Genomic DNA, 19397 nt, shown 5'->3' with positions numbered 1-19397 from the left:
AGAACTTAGCAGGAGACATCAGGATTTGGGACTCTCACTACTAGACCTAGAGAGAAGGGACTGTGTTGTTAAGGTAGTCTCTGGTAGGTGGAAAGTAAAAGTTGCCAGTAGCTGTGAAACGGCATGGATCATCTTTCTAAAAGCTGGAGGTGACCTGCCACATTACTAGAGTTTGAAAAAGTAGAAAAGAAGAATATATATAAAAAGAGACGAGCCATCAAGGTTCTTTAGATTAAGGGATCTTATAAACAGAATGTTCTGATGAGGGCAATCATTTGTCAGTACAACTTGGGAAATAATTCTGAAAATGGCAAATATCATAGAAATATAATTTAAAAAAGACTTTGTGTGTGCCTCAAATAATCTTTTCCCCCTTCTTAGCACCAACGACCAGAGCCTAGCACATGCTGTGATAGTTGTGAGCAGTTCTCAGAAGATTCTGCCCCCTCCTTACCAACTGTCAAGTGTAATAGTCACTCCTACAATACAACTCCATTTTGGAGTCAAAGGCACGCACACAGTCCCATGTGGATGCATATTAATTTGTTTGGCATCAAAATTTCTCTGCTCACACAGCCCAAATATCCTGATGGAAAGGAAGGAAATTGATGGGGGTGCAGGTAGGGTTGCTTCAGATATGTACAGTCATGTTAGATAGAGGGCCTGATCCAAAGCCCATGGGCTTTGGATTGCTCCCCATATAATATCTAAGGTTTCAGGCATCTGCTGAGAGAAACCAAAGTGAAATACTATATGGTGTCTACCTGCTGCTGCCTGCTGCTGTAGTATGCATCTGACTTAAGTGATAATTCCTGATCCTCAGCAGAGGGGATGGAGGATCACTGGAGTCTGATTGTAAATGTAATGCACAGCTGCAAACTGATCTCCTGGCTCAACACAGCAGAGGACAAGAGCAAAAAGCAGATGCTTAGTTGTTTCAGGGACTTATATATTAATGGTCTTTATTCAACTTCTCTCAAATAAAATATAAAATTGTGACTTGACACACAAATCGCTGTCATTGAAGGGCAACAAACCTTAAAGATCAAGAAGCTGATGAAATGAAGAGTGGAATAGAGGAAGGTGGCACCAGGGCAGAAAGCAGAGAGACTGAAAGCTGTGCAGGGAATACTGAAGGTCTTTCTTAATCTGTAAAGCTAAAATATACTGTGCTTGGCAATGACTTGTTTATTATCCTGGCAGCCAGGAGTTTATTAGTAATAAATATCTTGCACTGAACAAGGCTGTTAGCTATTGTTCTCTTACTGATTCCTTTGCCCTTTGGAGCACACTGATACCAGTTCTGCCCCAAGCTTTTAGAACCGAGGAAGCTGCTTTGGAGTAAAATTCTATTTTATTATTAAGCTTTGATTTTTACCAGTGTTGATCAAAGGTGTTAGCCTGACAGCCCATTGCTTTCTTGAGTTAAAGAACTGCTTACATGTGGGTAGTGAGAGTGCAGCTTCCCACACTGAGCTATCAACGTGCTTTGCAGGAACTGTGATCACACAGTGTCCATATCCCATTTCATCTGCTAAGGCACATTAAGGCCTTCACATTATAAAAGCTTTCAGTTACTATTGGTGTGGGTTGGGGTTGAACACGTGACTTCCACACTAACACTACCACGTCCCGGAGGGTTTTGCTACACTGCAATAAAACATCTCTGGCTGGCCTAGGAGAGCTGACTCAGGCTCACGGGGCTATAAAATTGTGCCCTAGACGCTTGGGCTGGAGCCCTGGCTCTGAGACCCCAACATCTACACTGCCATTTTTAGCCCCACAGTCTGAGTCAGCTGACCCATACTCTGAGACACACTACCAATATACCCTAAGCCATCAGTCCCCTAGCCTGCTCCTTCCCCTTTCACCTCTACTACTAGTTAGAGGGTGAGGAGGACATACTTTCTTCATCAGGGGAAGGAGTCAGATCAAAGGCTTCCTTTGCTTTATATGCCTCTTAAAGGCGTAGCGGCCTTCCATTGAGTGGTGCTTGTGGCACCTTGCTGCTGCTGACTGGCTTGTACCATCCACACTGTCTTATGTAGGCTCTTTAGATTAGGAGGAAACAGTTACCTTTTACCATGTGCTGACAGCATGGCAGCTGAGACACTGTAGCTGTTGGTGTTACCCTCCCCCAGTAACCACAGGCCTGCCAGTCGGGCAATATGGGAAGAATTAATTAGGTTCTAAAATTCAAGAGCTAAATTTGAAAATAAACCCCCCAAACAATTGGGGTTTTACTCCAGTGGAGCTTCCCCTAGTCAAACAGTGTGACTAATAATACTCTTTAGCCAATCAAAGTTCCTGGACTTGAGTTTGGTTGTTGAGAAGCAACCACATAATCATTAGGCCATCTGATCCCCAGCCAGGATACAAGGAACTGCATAAAGGAGAGAAGTGGGTGGGGATGGTAGTGACAGGAGAGCATCCCTGTACTCTGGCTGTCTTAGGCAATTGCATTTGAGTATAATCCTCCATAAGTCTAGATCTTCATTGGAAACAGTTGAAAAAGATTCCCTGGAATTTTACAGCTAGTGAGTAATGTCAGATTAGACAGTAAAACTTTCCTGTTGTTTTCATTACCTGTTAAGAGAACTTTACCTGTTAAGAGAACTTCATTTAAAATGGGGGAAGTTGGTAGGTTTGCATTTGTTATTGTATAAACAAACATGGTAGAATCCTAGGGTCTCGCTGCAAAAACAGGCTAATGCAGTTTTAAGGTTATTGTCCTTGACTTTCAGAAGTGACTTGTGATTCTGAGTGCTTAGCATGAGACGACTTAAAGGAGCCTGATGTTTAGAGAGTGGATGCTGAGCTTTCAAGTTGGGGACCCAAAAATTGGAGTTCCCCAAATAACTAGTCAGTTTTGAAAATGTTGGCAATATATGTAAACACACAAATCTGGAAATGAAAGGGTTAAATTCTAACTTTACATGTGTGTTAACAGTCTAAGACAATTTCAATGGGACTACTCCTGCAGGAGTTAGGGTGGCAGATTCAGCCCCTGACTTATTCAGTGCTGCCAGGAATGTTTTCCCCAGCAAATGGTTCTGCAGAGAAGGTACAGTACAAGCTACCTTTATAAGCACAGTAACAGATAGCTGCTGGTTTCTGAATACAACTGCAGCTTAATGGACCCATTGAAGGGATTTGTAGCAGCAATCTCTGCAGCTTTTTTACATGCTGACAAAAAAACCCAAAGCTTTCCTAATGAAGTATTGTGGTGGTAGGATGGGTGTGTTATTGCTTCTGTACTGGTTTACTTCCTTTCTAGCTACAAATCCTGAGGATCCAAAACCCAGCTTATGGCAGCGGCTGCCTTGGCCTTCTCCATTCAGGTAAACCTCTATTAGATATTTGTATGTGTGAAAGTCAGTGGTTCTGGTGATGCCACAAATATGTGCTCCACTGTACTTTAGCTAATACAGTTGAAAGACAAAGAAGTTTCTCAACCTGATGTTTGGCCTAGGGAGCAAAATAAATGGGATCAAAACCTAGCACAGTTTGGAGGTTTATGTTAAATTCTGTCCTAAGGCCGAGAATCTCAACAGTATTTAGGTGCCTAACTCATTGATTTCAACTCCCATTGGGAGTTAGGTGCCTAAATACCTCTGAGGATCTGGGCTTGAGGTAGTGCCTATGCAAACCAAATTGGCACTCGGGTTGAAGTGAGAGAACTTGTGCATTCTCCATTTACTGCATGTGCTAGGTGTACCTGTTGTTCCAGCACTCTGGAGCCAGAGATAGTGCCTTAGAATCTCATTCCCATCATTGCTTATGAACTGCATTTGCAAGAAAAACGTATTTTTTGTTTAATCTCATTTTTTTTATTTCAGGGTAATTGTCCTGGATCAGAGCAGTGCACCTAAGTGATCAAAGTAGATAGCATATAAACCTTCAATAAGTTGTTTGACATCTTCCTCTTATATGGTACCTATTTCTGTGATGTGCGATGCTGTTCACCAAATAAGCAGTCTTATAGTTCTCAGACTTCCTTTAATTGTAACAATCGATACAAAGAGACTGAATGGTTTGCTCTCCAAGTACATCTGGTATATTAAGTTTTGGTTCATTTTTATTTAGCAATCGCTTATAAATGAGAGGCAGCATTCTGAATTATGCTGTAAAATGGAATTGTTTTCCAAATATAACTGCCTGTTAAGCCTTCTACAGCTTTGTATTCTCCCTAGCATGCACACTCGCTTTCATAAGTGAAAGCATTTCTTGCTTTGTTGCATTATGCAGTTTTCGTTATTGACAAAAATGAGTCTCTTTAAATTGCTGCTGCTGCTCTTGCTCTCGTTAGCTTTTCAGTGCCAGGGAGTGGAACGTGATGTTACAGCCCAGGTGTGCTTTGTGCTTCGTTTGCTCATTAGATGTGACAAGGTAATTTCTTGTTTTCTCATTTTGTGGAATTCTTGTGATATAAATTGAACTGACTGAAATGATTTAGAGGATTTATCTTCATGCAAAAGTGAATGACTGAGTCAGTACTCTGAAGGCAGCAATAACATACATTGCTAGCTTCAGGCAGCGATGTGTGAATAACTGGTTGATAGTATCAAGACCTCTCTTATTTAATCAAACCATGCCTCTAATGGACCTGATCCAACGCCCAGCCAAAAAAAGAGTCCCATCGATTTAATTGGACTTCCAACCAGGTCCTAAATGAGCACAAGTAGAATTGAATATCTGTTCTACAACACTACTCTGGTGCAGTAACCCTGTGAAGTTTAGAGCTGCTGCTGGTCACTTCAGTGTAAATATTGTGCCACTTTGTGTTAGGTTTTTAGCTGCACATGCTGTTATTGTGCACTTCATGAGTTTCTTCCCTGATTATGGTGAGATACTATCAGTGCCTGTAGCCGTTACATGGGTTTACTTATCTGAATGTTAACAATACTAATAAAAGTCTTCTGAGTTTAGCATGCTGCAATGTGGTATTTCTTGCTACCATTTACTGCCTTATATACATGTATGTCTGTTTTAGACCATACATTTGGCTAACTTTTCAGTTCTGAGCTATTTCTGAAAATAATAATTAATAATTACCTACCTCTTATATAGCGCTTTTCATTAGTAGATTTCAAAGCCTTCAAAATCTTTTTAATGACTTCCTCTGCACAATCCCCCTGGGAGGCAGGGCAGGGATGTTATCCCATTGTACAGGTGGGGAACCGAGGGGCAGAGAGGTGAAGTCACTTGGCTACCATCACACAGGAAGTCTATGGCGAAGCAGGAAATTGCACCTATGTCTCCCAAATCCTAGTGCCATACCCACCAGATAATCCTTACCCAGACTTTGTCAGATTTTGTTGGTGTTCTTTCGTGAGCTCTTTTCAGGAAATGAAGTCCTTGATCCAAGCTGATACCATGAGGTTTTCTTCTCATTCATAGTAAATGATACTGACAGAACAACCAGCAACAGTGAGGTCATGGTTTCCAAATCTGCATCCTGAAGTTGTAGTTTTGTTGTAGGCACAATTCCATGTTTCACTCAGTGGTGCTCAGTGCACTGCATGTGTGGTGGAGATTTCACTTGATCTCTTGTGCATTACATAATTATTTTTTCATAAAAGTTTTCTGTGGTAGGATTTTCTGCAGATGGGCTCATTTTATTAACTTTTTTACAAACACTCCAGTTTTCTATGTCTAAATTCTGTGCCCTGACTTGGGTTATGTGCTGCTGGTGCAAGACTTGGTATGTGTCTACATGGAACTGTGGAAGGCATCATAATATGTAATAATCTGCCACCGGATCACGAATGGACAGTAGTGACAAATGGACACAAGGGCTCCCACCCTAGATGCAGTGTGAAATCCTGTCGTTGGTGGGCTGTACCCACTCCTGACAGATACCAGTGAGTATAAATTGACATGCAAATAAAATCTCATTGAATTGAAATTGTGAAAGGCACAAAAAAAAGGGGGGGGGGGTCATGAACCAGAATTGGCTACTAGATCTGTATGCAGCAGGAATCCAATGGTTCCAAATACCCTGGAGCTAGCAGTTTATGTCCATTACCCCACTCCAATACCAAGCAGTAGCCTTGCTGGACTGGCTGTATATACTCCTGGGTCCCAGAGTACTGTATTGAAGCTGAGAATTCTATCCCACCAGTTGATGTTTGACTGCATTTTTCCATCTTCCCAGCTTTTTTATTCAGGCTTCATTCCCTTTCTGAAGAGAGTAGGGTCATAAACTATAGAGATAAACATTATCTTATCTGACATAGTATTGCAAATCCAGGATAATCTTACCTTTGAAGGGCAAGTATTATAGCTTCTAGTTTCTATTTCAGTATACTAAAAATGTGTGAAGTATTGAATTTCCTTATTTTCCCTTTTTTCACCTGATGAAAGCAAATAATATCTGGTGACATAGCTATTTGGGAATGGGTCTGCATATGACCATCATCTGTTTGCTTCTTCTCTGATTGAGAGACTAAAGAGAAATGCAGCCTCATTGCTTCTATAGATCCCCTGGCTACTGACCAACAAGAGCTTTATCGGCAAATTCAGAAGGAATTAGGCCAAAATCTGCTCTCAGTTATGTGACTGCAACTCCCTGTTTTGGCCCACTGCCTACTCAGCTATTGGTCACAGTATTAAAAAAGCAAGAGGGGAAACTAGGGAGAGGGAAGGATTGGTTAATGCACAACTCTTTAACCATGTAAGATGCACTGGCAGTCTTTAAGATGTGTTTTGATATATTCTTAAAAGAGATGCTCTAGCTCAAACTGAAATTAGCGCTTGATGCAAAAATTACTGACTGAGCTCTATGGCCTGTGTTATGTAGCAGACTAGGTCATCATAATGGTGCTGCTGGCCTTAAAAATCTATGAAAACAGGTACCTGGCAACTTGGCAAAGACATGCTGGTGAATAGACACATAGTGGCTGAGTACTTACTGACTTACCTGTAGGTTGGTACTGACATATAGCTTGAGTGAGTCAGGGAGAGTAGTGGGAGCTCAGCATTTCTGAATATCAGACCCGTAGACATGAAACCATTTCCTGAATGGGTTAGAATCAGGCAGATGTCCTGGGTGGTACCCCCCTCTTTGATACTCAGCTAACAACCTTTTAATGGAGTTACCCAGGAAGGGATGCCGAGCTCATGCTCAGAGACGGACTCTAGAACTGGGCAGTAGCTGCAGCTGGACTCTGGGACAAGACGGAGCAATCCAGTAAGGCAACAGCATCTCAGCAGAAAGGTAAATAAACAAGAGAGAAATGTTACCATTGTCTGTACATCAGTGTGAGCAGTTTAAGAGAAAGCATTGATGAGCTGGAATGCCTGTGATGGGGACAGGAGCTTGACAGTAACTGGACTTTCTCAAACACAGTAGAATGAGATTTGTAGTTCCTAGTTCTGTGCTATACAGAAAAGATGAATTAGTTCAAGCATGTGAGGGGAGTAGGCTGTTCCATTGATTCACCCAAACTCCTGCTGCTGCTGGGGGTGGGACGCGGTGGCCCAAGACTGCCCCAGCCGTACCAGCTGCTGCAGAAGTCACGGAGGTGCCGGAAAGTCACAGAATCCGTGACTTCCGTGATCTCTGTGACAGACTCGCAGCCTTATTTATTATTTGATGTACCATAATGTCTAGGAGCCCTAGTCATGAACCAGGACCCCTTTGTGCTAGGGGCTGTACAAAACAGAACTAAAAGACAGTCCTTGCTCCAAAGAGTTTATGGTTTTAAGTTCATATTAACTGCCCAGTGACCCACTCAAACGAGCCATGTTTATAGAGAGCAGCTTATACTATCCCCTCTGAGGATAATATCAGAACAGTGGGTTGATCTTAAATCACCATGTAGGTTGCAATATCTAGACAACAGCATGTCTGAGGCTATGTCTATACTTAAAACACTACAGCAGCACAGCTGCAGTGCTTCAGTGTAGACATTCACTACAGCAATGGGAGGGGTTCTTCCATCACAGTAGTTAATCCACCTCCCCAAGAGGCAGTAGCTAGGTCAATGGAAGAATTCTTCTGTCAGCCTAGCACCTTCTTCTACACCATGGGTTAGGTCAGTTTAACTACATCATCCATGGGTGTGGATTTTTCAGTGTAGACCAGCCCTAAGTTACTTTTAGTTCCAGCCTTTCACTTTACCTGCAGTGCTGTTCAGAAGTTTACTTAATTTTTAAAACAGCGGGTCTCGTTTAACTTTGCAACTTTTGCCAATTTCATTCTCAATTTATTGCTAATTGAGAGATTTCACATGTAATAAATTTGATTGATTAAAGTTTAACAGCTGTAAACAAAAATTGGTAACGCATCAGATGGGAGAAAAATAAGTGACTGGTGGCATTTCAGAATGTTAGAGCTGCATAGAATTACAGCTGAATTGCACAATAATTAATTGATTCAAGATAACTCCTGTTACATGATTGTCCCACATGGTCTTGTCAATGTAACTTGCTCTCTCTCTCTCGTCACTTAATATCAAGCAGTAGGGGTTCAGGTGCACACATAAACTGACTCTAATGGGAAATGCTGGCTCCTTTTGTGTCTCAACTGCCACCTAAAGCAAAATGATGATATTCTTATTTATGATTTGTATTACACTAGCATCTATGGGCTTCTACTGAGATTGAGCACAGAGTAAGAGACAGTGTTTGCCCCAAAGCATTTACAGTCTAAATAATTGTTTGGCTTAAGACAGTTTAATAGGAATACATTTGTCTATAAAGCATTTAAAAATACTGCAGGCTTTCCTCTCCCAACAGCAGTGCAATATTCTATAGCAATGGTCCAGAACTTGATAGCAGGGGGTTAAAGGGGTACAGGGCATTAGTGTACAATCCTGTGGTTATTCTGATTAGAGAGACATTTTGTATTATAATGGCCTCTTTTAACAAGCAAAAAAGTGTTTTCTTCTGAAAATGTCAGGTTTCTAAACCATTCTTCTTTGTTCCTTTGACCTTAGGGTTTTTTAAAGTTTACAATATCCCTCACTTTTTGCTTCCAGAGAGGGCACTTATAAAGTAGCCCCAGTGATGAGTAACTTCCTTGTTCGCTTCTGAAAGTCCATAGTACCTCACAGGCCCCATTTAGTGATCTGACCCATTTGTTTTCCAGTGCTGCATATATGAATGACATTATACAGATGGAGGCCTGGTGTGCTGGATGCATCTAAATCATCACAATTATGATGGCCAAACCTCTCCGTGTGGTAAGAGCTTGCTCACAAGAACATGCTCTTCTAATGCAGTGTGGTTCATGGAGTTCCACAGCATGGTCCCCTGTTGCCTTTTTCTTCAGTGCCTAGGTGCAATCTGCAGATAACCTACTGGTCTGGGCATGCTGTGCTCTGTCATGATCCAAGCAGCCAGGCAGATGGAGTACTGCTTGTGTGGACCTGTCCTGTTCTCTGTCATGGCTGCAGCTTCATCTCATAGATGAGGGTAGCTTCATCTCAAACAAGCTGCACCCCTCAGGCTTCTTGCAAATGGCCAATGTGGCCCATGGCTGGATGAAGTTTGGGTGCCTGTAATTCATATAAACATCAATGGGAATGACCTGGGTCTGTGAATGGGAGAATAGGCCCCTTTATAAGATGGTACAAATGGTTGTGGTGTGTACTGTTTGTTTGGTAGGAAGCTGCGGTTTAGGGTTATTGCTGATAAGTAGGCTACTGTTAGGTTTTTGTCTGATGCTTTAGTTTTGGACTCATCTTTATCCTTTACCCAGTGCTGTCAATTTTCTCTCTCACAGGCTGCATGTTCCAGCTTGCCAGAGATGGTCAATGTCCTGTCAGAGAATGGTGCAAACCCAAGGTAAGTTACTGCAAGCCTGGCTCAACTGTTGGGATTTCACAATTTGCGGTTTTCTATTTGGAAGCCTCTTGGTGGGGGAGAAGTCTGTTTTAACCAATGCTATGATTGTCTGCTAGATCTTAGTTAAAAATCTGGCAATATGGTACAATCAGCAGCTTTAATCAGTCTTTCTAGGAGCTGCATATTTGCCTGGCTCTGCACTCTTTAGCATCCTTGGGATTGTTCGCAGCTTCTGGAAAATAATTCCAGGATCCCTTTTTGAGAAGAGCCTTTGTTTTCATGGTGCACTCTGAACAGCATTAGTGTTATGTATGCCAGGACTGACAAAGAGCTCTTTGGTCATCTAGACCAAGTCCAGCCCCTGTGGAGAGAAGGATTTGCCTTTACACTATCCCTCCAAGCATTCTAATTTCCTTCTGAGTGCTTCACTTCAGTACCTAAATAATACCTCAATACCTCTGAGGATCTGGAACCCATGTTTTAATGCACTGTGATGGATCTTCAAAAGAAGGATGGAGGATGTAATCTTTGTGAAAATTCCCCCTGACTAAAGTCCATTTCCTAGAGGAGATATGGTTTAAATTAGCACATTCTGATCAGCATTTATCTCAGTGTTTTTCAGATTCTGGAACCAGTTTGAGAACATATAAAATATTTGCCAGCACTAAACTGGGTTCACAAGCCATCGCCCAATTAGATTAACATAAGAAAGATGAACTATAATGAGACAGATCTCAGATGGTGTAAATTGGCATAGCTCCATCCAGGTCAAGTGTTTCAGTAAGACTTTTGGTGTAACTCAAAGTGTCCTTTGATTTCAGGGAAGTTATGATAAATTACACCATCTGAGGACCTGGCCCAGTGTTTCATTCAGGAGTTATTTGGATTGAATTTGACATACCTGCGTAGGTAAATGTGGGCATATGGATGTGTGTGTATACAGATATATAGGTGTGTGTGTGCACACCCATAATATCACAAATACATATCCAGTATATGAATGGAGTAACATCATCTTTTGCTTTGTTGCAAGGGTTAGCTAGCATGGCCATAAAATTGTAGAAGGTCTCCAGTTAAGTAAAAGGCTTGTGATAACCAGAGTCCCCAAAATGAAGCAAAGCAAGAAAAAACAAATGATCTAATGGTGGCATCAAAGAGGGTATGCACCCAACTGCCCCTTGCACTTGTTGCCTCATTGCTCTTTGTTCCCTACCTGTATTCACTAAGGAGAAGGGAAACACAGCTTTGGGTGCAGTTGGCATTCATTATAATACGTCACTGCAATAGAAATAATTTTTCCTTCTAAAGCTTTTAAAGAGGTAAAAAAAATCAAATTTCATAATAATCTGTGCACCTCCAGAAAGGCGTAGCAATTGCCATTCTAGCTGCTTATTATCAGCAGATTTGGAATTACTAATAATGGGGTAGGAGCCATTTAATTGTGTGAATACCTATAAACGCAGTTACCCTCTGACTCCTTCATTTATGTGTTCTGACATCAAAGGCTGTAGACAGAAGGTCATGGAAGAGAAGGTCAGTAATCTTCTTGTCAGGAAAAACCATAATGACAAGACCTAGAAAGGAAACTCCTTCGAGAGCATGGGTAACATTTTCAAATGTGACTGAGGAGCCTAAGGCCTATTTTCAAAAGTGATCTTAGGCACTTTGGGCCAGATTTTCAAAGTTTTTAGGTGGCTAAAGATGCAGATAGGTGTCTAGTGGTATTTGGGAGCTAGGCACCTGGGTGCTTTTGAAAATTCCTACTTGCATTTTAGGTGCCTAAATACCTTTAAAAACCAGACCCTAATTCAATGGGACTTAGGATCCTAAGTCACTTAAGCACTTTGGAAAATGTTACACTAGTCCTTGCACTGTTCTCAAGCCACTAGATGTAATGAAGGAGGTCAAGTCATGGTTATTGGTGGAACACTTTAATAGGAGCTTGTTATCGCATCTGTTTAATGTTGTTGAATTTCTCCCTATTCATGTTGTGCATCTTTTGCTTTCTGTTATCGTCTCAGCCTTTATGGCCCCAGTGCCTTTATTGTGTTTTTTGCTATGTGCCACAGAATCTTTTACAGGCTTTGTTTAACCTTTATTGCAAAATCAATGACTCTAAGGCCTTTCCTGATTGTCTCAGCTATAAATAAAATACAAATCTGCTGGGCTTCAGACCCCTTGTTTTTGCCATATTGATCTTGTCCTTTGTCTCGGTAAGTGTGGCCTTTTTCGTGTGAAATAAAACTCCAGTTGTGGTCACTGGAGGTTACACCCTGCTGTCTGTTGGGGCCCTTTGCTAATTGCTGATTTGCTAATTGACCGCCCATGACAAGGAGACAGTGGTGTTTTAATGTTTGGATGTTTATTAGCCCAATCTACTTGAACACACCTGTTAAATTTTCATTGGTTCACAGCCTGTCTTGAAGTTACACAAAAGGATCAACCAACACAAATCCTCCTGTGTCTATACAGTAATGTGTATTGAAAATGTTCAGGGAGCTCTCCTGTTCTGCTCTTTGCAGTGAAATATATATTTAAAAGAAATGAAGCCTATGCTTTTCCTAATGGGATTACTACTGGAGAAGTGCTCTTTTGGGCTTTAATGCTGGTAGTTTAATTATTCCTTAGCCTAGTAAAAGGTCCCCCATTATCATGCTTTAGCACTTCCCCCAGGGGATAAGGAACTAGGAATGGGGGCTATTCCCATTGGGAATGTGAACTGTTCTCTCTGATGTTTACTCTCTAATATGGTTGCTTTCCTGCCATTGAAGGGAATGTGTTTTACCTTTTATCTAAGTTTGCAGTGACAGGGCAGGGTACAGTGAATATTGTTGGGAGCTCTAAGAAGAAATCTTTTATTACTTTCTGGTGTATATTTGGGCTGTTAGAAAATAGCCAGCCTCTTTGCTCCTCTTTGTGTTTGTGCCAAATGAAACTGAGCCGAATGTGCGGAGCCGGCAGCTGCCATTCCTCCATGCAGGAAGTGAAGCATCTGCACGGTTTACGATGGGGTCACCTTATTTCCGCATCCCTCCAAGGCTGATGAGATGCCTTTGGGGGCACCAAGCATAGCAGGAGAGGTTTCCTGCATCCCTGACGGGTTGTGATTGCAGCACATCATTTTCAGCAGGCAGTCCCGGAACTAATGGGGGAAAGCACATGTGTTACAGGAAAATTCACTAGATAAGAGAAGAAGGCAGGCTGCTAAACACACCTCTCCTGGGTCCCTTTATGCCAAACTACTAAACTGGGTTTTGCTTTACCCAGATGCTGTAACCTGTGAGTTGGTGGTGCTCCTGTGAGATGCAGCCTGGATGCTTTCGGCACACAAACGTAAGAAATGCTGTTTTGGCTTAGACCAATGGCCCATTTAGCCCAGTATTCTGTGTCCGACAGTGGCCAGTACCAGAGCTTCAGGGGGAATGTACAGAACAGGGCAATGCTGCAGAGATCCACCCCTGTCTTCCCCCCTGGCTTCAGGCTGTCAGGGTTGCCCTGAGCATGGGGTTGTGTGTCCCTGCCCATCCTGGCTAATAGCCATTGATGGATCTATCCTCCATGAATTTATCTAGTTCTTTCTTGAACCCAGCTGTATTTTTGGCCATCACAACATCCCATGGCAGTGCGTCCCACAGGTTAATTGTGCATTGTATGAAAAAATACTTCCTCTTGTTTGTATTGAATTTAATTTCATCAGGTGACACCTGTTTTTTTTAATTGTGGGAAAGGGTAAATAATAGTTCTCTATTCACTTTTTCCACACCATTCATGGTTTTATAATATGCATTACATTGTAGGTAGTAAACCTCCAAGGCAGGGGCTATGTGGCCAATACTGGGCCCAGCGTGGAATGCAAATTATAATGTTGCGGTCAGACTGGTTAGTGCTTTACCCTGCTCTTTGCAGGCACTGGCAATTGATTGATAAACATCTGTCTGCTTGTTGTGCAAGCTCAATCAGGCAATTAATGATCCAAAATTAGGTCAGTTGCCCCTACAAAATTGTGGGTATGCAAAAGGATCTCTGGTTAAGGCCAGGTTGAAAATCAAGCTCCATCTCAATTTTATACCTTAGCCTTGCCTGTTGTAAAGATGCAGTCAGTGGGATCTAGCATTTGACAGGAACCTCAATAGGATAGATATGCTATGCTATATTAGAATGCCCCGTTACTGCTATTACACTTCATTCCTATAAGCCCCTAGCTCAGTGAAGGCTTGTTTTCAATTGCTCTCTGATAATCTTCATGCTCTCACCTGTTTGTTCATGAAGATGTAGATAATTGGGTTGTAAACTGTGGCTGTTTTGGAGAAGTATGAAGGCAGTGATGCTAGAGTTGGTTGGATGGGGATGTCTTTGTTTGTGGCAACCACCATGGCAAAGGTGGAATAGGGCAGCCAGCAGATGAGAAAGGCCATCACCATAGCAATCACCATTCGTGTCACCTCCCTCTCAGCTCGCTGAGTCGTCTCAGATTCTTTTTGTTGTGCCGCAACCTACAGGCAATGTAAGGGAAACAGCCTGCTATTTAATATGTCACCGCCTCATTCTATAGAAAATACTAATGTCCTATAAAATGGCCTAGGCTGAGGGAAAATTTGCGGGACAAATGGGCGTGGCACACTTCTTAGCCGCATTATCTTCCTTTCCTGTTCAGTTGCCTGTTTGTAGTGGTGAGATCAACCTATGTTGGCATCATCCAAACAGCCATGAAAAATTACACTGAAAACCTGTGCCTGCAATGGTGTCAGCAGTGCATGTGACTGTTCAGACTGAAATGTCTTTGTACTTACAGCTCGTAGTGTCACCAGCAGATTTGTATAGGAGAAGAGGATCAGACTGAGAGGAATAATGAAACAGGTAATGAATAAAGTCAGGATGTAGCTGTTGTTGTTGCTGCCTCCGGTGTACCAGTTGGGACCACAGGAGGTTCTCAGACCTAGAACAATGAGATTTTAAACAATGCTAGGACAATCCTGAAGCATGATCAGGGACTTCAGTGGGAAAGGCACAAAGAACAAATACCACCTACTATTCTTGCTGAATTGTGCCTGTTTTCCTAAAGCAGCTCTCCAAATTCCAGCCAAATCACAAACAACACTGGCATCAGCCATGATGATTTCTAGCTGGCAGCGCCTCATTATTAATTTACAAACAAACCACAAGGAGTCATAATAATAAAACTAAAGTAAACTTCTAAATAAACAAGATTTTAATAGACTTGTTCTGCGCTTTAGCCATTTTGCTGAGCTACTCTGTGTGCAGTGACTGTTGTCAGTGACAGCGATCTGCTGCTCCTCTGTCCATCAGACGTTGTGTTAAGGCATATGCATAATAAGAAAATAGATGTTCTGCAGTTTATTGTAATAAGCAGCTAACTTTTAAAGAGAGTTAAAAATGTGAGAGAAAATCCTGTAATTAATGAGAAAACAAGGAGTGTTAGCACTTGGAGAACAAAGACAGCCACACAGTCAAATACAATGGTAAAATCATTGTGGTCTCTCCTCAAATATGTCATACTTAAAAAAAAAAAAAAAAAAATTCCACCAATGACTGAAGAAAAAACTGTGCCCATCAGCCATTGCTGAAGCTACAGACTTGAATGCTTTCTTTGAAGAATGTGACACTCATACCTTCCGGCACATAGCTGCTCCAGCCTAACATTGGTGGGGTTGTCCAGAGAAGTGACCAAATCCAGGTGAATGCACAGCCCATCACTGCATGTTTGTGGTGAAATCGGAAATCTCCCATGGGTTTGCAGATGACGATATACCTTTCGAAGGCCAGGATCGCCAAGGACCAAAGCCCCACAATGCCTGAGAGAGATCACTAAATGGTTAGTATGTGTGGAATATGATTTCAAATTGCTGTGCTATTAAATAATCTAGCAGCTTTCTGTGCTTAACTGCTAGATCTGAAGTGCCGGGTTTTCCTGAGCTATACTACTTTGTCCATGTAAGGACAGCTCCGTAGAATGAGCTATATTCCAAGCAGCTGTCTTGCAGGTGCTTGAAATAGAGATTTCAAGCAAGCAGGCAAAACCAGCAGGGAAAAAAGCTTTCACAATAGCATCCTTTTTTGATTAACATAAGAACGGCCATACTGGGTCAGACCAAAGGTCCATCTAGCCCAGTATCCTGTCTTCCGACAGTGCCCAATGCCAGGTGTCCCAGAGGGAATGAACAAAACAGGTAATCATCAAGTGATCCATCCCCTGTTGCCCATTCCCAGCTTCTGGCAAAGTGAGGCTAGGGACACCATCCCTGCCCATCTTGGCTAATAGCCATTGATGGACCTATCCTATATGAATTTATCTAGTTTATCTAGATTATTATTCTTATTTATTTTATGATTGCACCTAGGAGCCCCAGCGTTTCTTGTTTATTTAACTCTCTATTAATTAATCTGGGGCTGTCTGAAAGGATACACTGTATTTCCTAGGACATACAGTTTCCATTTTCTAAGGCAGTTTTCACGTTTCTCAGTGGAGTTTAGCTAGGATGCCTTAACAGATATCAATACCACGCATAGGCGTGCGCAGCACATTTCATTAGGGTGTGCACCCAGGGAGTCCCGCCCTGCCCTAGCCCCACCCCCGTCCTGCCCCCATCCATTCCCTCCTACTTCCTGCCCCCTGACTGCCCCCCTCAGAACCTCCAACCCCCCCCCCGCTCCTTGTCCCCTGACTACCACCTCCTGGGACCCCTGCCCCTAACTGCCCCCCAGGACTCCACCCCCTATCTAAGCCTCCCTGCTCCTTGTCCCATGACTGCCCCCCTAGGACCCTACCCCCTACCTGTCCCCTGACTGCCCCGACCTTATCCACACCCCTGCCCCCAGACAGGCCCCCGGGACTCCCACGCCTATCCAACCACTCCCCGCGCCCTGACAGGACTCCTAGAACTCCCGACCCATACAAACCCCCCCCCCGCTCCCTGCCTGCCCCAACCCCTCTCCACACCCCTGCCTCCTGACAGCCCCCCCCAGAACTCCCAACTCATCCAACCCCCCCAGCTCCTTGTCCCCTGACCACCCCCTCCAGAGACCGCCGACCCTAACTGCCCCCCCAGGACCCTCCTTGCTCCCTGTCCCCTGACTGCCCTGACCCCTATCCATCCCCCACCCCTGACAGACCCCGGACTCCCATGCCCCATCCAACCCCCCCTGCTCCCTGACTGCCCCCTCCAGAGACCCCAACCCCTAACCACCCCCCTGGGATCCCACCCCCTATCCAATCCACCCTGCTCCCTGTCCCCTGACTGCCCCCACCCCTTATCCAACCAGGGCTGGCTCCAGGTTTTCTGCCGCTCCAAGTGGGGGGGGGAAAGCTGCGGCAGCGCAATTGCGCCGCTCTACTCTTCAGCGGCGATTTGGCGGCAGGTCCTTCGCTCCGAGAGGGACTTGCCGCCGAATTGCCGCTGAAGATCCAGACGTGCCACCCCAATAGCGGCCGGAGTGCCGCCCCTTAGTATTCGCCCCTCACCTGCCTAAGGAGGAGTTTGGGTGCTGGGTGCAGGCTCCGGGCTGGGACAGGGGGGGTCGGTGTGCAGGAGGGGGTGAGGGGTGCAGGCTCTGGGACGGAGTTTGGGTGCTGGGTACAGGCTCCGGGCTGGGGCAGGGGGTGGGGGTGCAGGAGGGGGTGAGGGGTGCAGGCTCTGGGAGGGAGTTTGAAAGTGGGAGGGGGTGCAGAGGGAGGGGGTGCAGGCTCTGGGAGGGAGTTTGGGGGGCAGGAGGGGGGGCAGGGGTGAGGGCTGTGGGGCTGAGGATGAGGGGTTCACGATGCAGGAGGGGGCTCAGGGCTGGGGCAGAGGATTAGGGTGGATGAGGGCTGGGGCTGGAGTTGAGGGGTTTGGGGCGTTGGAGAGGCTCAGGGCTAGGGCGGAAGGGCAGGGTAAGGGCAGCCTGCCCTGCCATTAGGGGATGGGGGGCACTAGGACCCTGGGGCAGCAGACAGCAGTTGAGCAGGAATGTGCTACACCAGCAACACAAGCAGGCACGGGAGAGGCCCCCCCGCCGCTTTCTTTCAGGCAGGGATGCTCTGGGGCAGGGAGACTCGCGGGGGGGTGGCAGGCGAGACCCACGGGGGGGCGGGGGGGGAGGCAGGCGGGGGCCGGCAGCTTGCTGCTGCCGGGAGAGTGGAGCCATTTGCCCACCCCTGCATTAGGGTGTGCATGTGCACACCTGGCACACCCGATGCACACGCCTATGATACCACGTATGGCATTGGTCACTGTCGGAAGACAGGATACTGGGCTGGCTGGACCTTTGGTCTGACCCAGTATGGCCATTCTTATGTTCTTATGTATGGTACTCTGTTTGCTTTGCCAGCTGCAGGAGTGTCTGAAATGCAATTTCTCCACTGGAGTGTTTCCACCATGACACTGGAATTTGTGCATCATGTTCCTGATGCTCATAGAAATATTTGTTAAAATTGATATAAAAGAGCTGCAGAGTGGAATGACATCAGGGCAAATGCCCTGCACCCCGTTTCATTCCCCTTTGCCCACACAGAGACACCTCTGCTGGCCACTGATTGTTCACAACAAAATGTATGAGAGCTTGTTTCTTCATTTTTGTACCAATACCATCACCAAAAACCTGACCATTCTGCCTTGTTAGCCCATGAACATCCAACCTAGCAGCTTGGGCAACAGTAAGTGATGCAATCACAACATATGGCATTATGATAAATTACATGTGATATAAAAATGTTCTATTTCTTCCTTTCCTGTTTTAAGCACATCCCAAGACCAAACCTGAGGATCTGCTCAGCCAGTGTGTTCTGAACTCCCCAGGTTAGTAAGCACCTACTCTCCCATTCCGTGCCTGTGAGCATATGGAATAATAACAAATTCAGCATCGTAACGCCCTGTCTTTGTTCTATGGTTTGAGAAGAGGCAAGGAGACATTTGATGGCCAAGGACAACTAATGAGCCATACTTGCTACTATAGTCTCTAGTCTTAGACCAGCTTTAGATCAAGTGCAGTGGCACTAGCAGAAGACAGAGAAAGAGACTAGCCAGCTGATTTCTGTAAACATCCTTACCTGTTAAAGAGACCATGAAGCCTTCAAATTTGCACACCCTTTTGCCGAGCACAAAGAAGCCATTGATATTATTCGAGAAACTGATAGTGCTTCCAAAGAAAGTCACCAGCAGATCAGCCACAGCCAGATTCACCAGGATGTAGTTCAGAGGGGATCTGAGTTTCTTGTACCTGATGGAAACTACAATGACCAAACCGTTCACAAAGGAGGCAGAAAACACTACGATGCCCATGAGCACAGCCACCGATGTGTAGATGCTTCTGGGAGCCAGGTGAGGCCACTGTGGACCATCAAAGGCGCTGGGAGTTCCGTGTTGCACAGGCGCCTGAGAAGTGTTTGAAACCTGCATTTCTCTTCAAGGGGATGAAAAACATACACCTGCAAAGACAAAGCAGGTGACCTATCTGAAAGGGCAGTGGACCCTCTTTATAAAGCCAGGGGCTTAGGGACCCCAAAGAGGATCTGTAGATTAAAAAGGCTTAAGGTGTTTTAATACAGAGTTTTTATAATCCGCTCTTTACTCATAAGGGGATAGAGAGTCACTCACAATCTGACGGGTGAA

The 19397-nt window shown here is 44.4% G+C and overlaps 1 protein-coding gene across 1 annotated transcript; it reads right to left on the bottom strand.

Moving 5' to 3' along the window:
- Window positions 1–14033: 14033 nt before the first annotated feature.
- On the bottom strand, window positions 14034–19184 carry LOC135890758 (pinopsin-like). Its single transcript, XM_065418174.1, has 4 exons — window positions 18836–19184; window positions 15423–15605; window positions 14583–14728; window positions 14034–14285 (listed from the first exon to the last, which is right to left on the bottom strand). The coding sequence occupies exons 1-4, from the start codon at window positions 19182–19184 to the stop codon at window positions 14034–14036; spliced, it is 930 nt and encodes a 309-aa protein (XP_065274246.1).
- Window positions 19185–19397: the final 213 nt, after the last annotated feature.

The sequence above is a fragment of the Emys orbicularis genome, chromosome 17, assembly GCF_028017835.1.
Source record: "Emys orbicularis isolate rEmyOrb1 chromosome 17, rEmyOrb1.hap1, whole genome shotgun sequence".
Lineage (NCBI taxonomy): Eukaryota > Metazoa > Chordata > Testudines > Emydidae > Emys > Emys orbicularis.
The sequence above is the reverse complement of the archived record's forward strand: the minus strand, read 5'-3'. Positions and strand labels throughout refer to the sequence as shown.

Coding starts and splice junctions, on each gene's coding strand:
- LOC135890758 (XM_065418174.1), bottom strand. CDS start 19,184: ATGCAGGTTTCAAACACTTCTCAGGCGCCTGTGCAACACGGAACTCCC. Junction 15,606..18,835: donor CTTCATGGTCTCTTTAACAG/GTAAGGATGTTT, acceptor GATCTCTCTCAG/GCATTGTGGGGCTTTGGTCC. Junction 14,286..14,582: donor TGCTGGTGACACTACGAGCT/GTAAGTACAAAG, acceptor CATTGCCTGTAG/GTTGCGGCACAACAAAAAGA.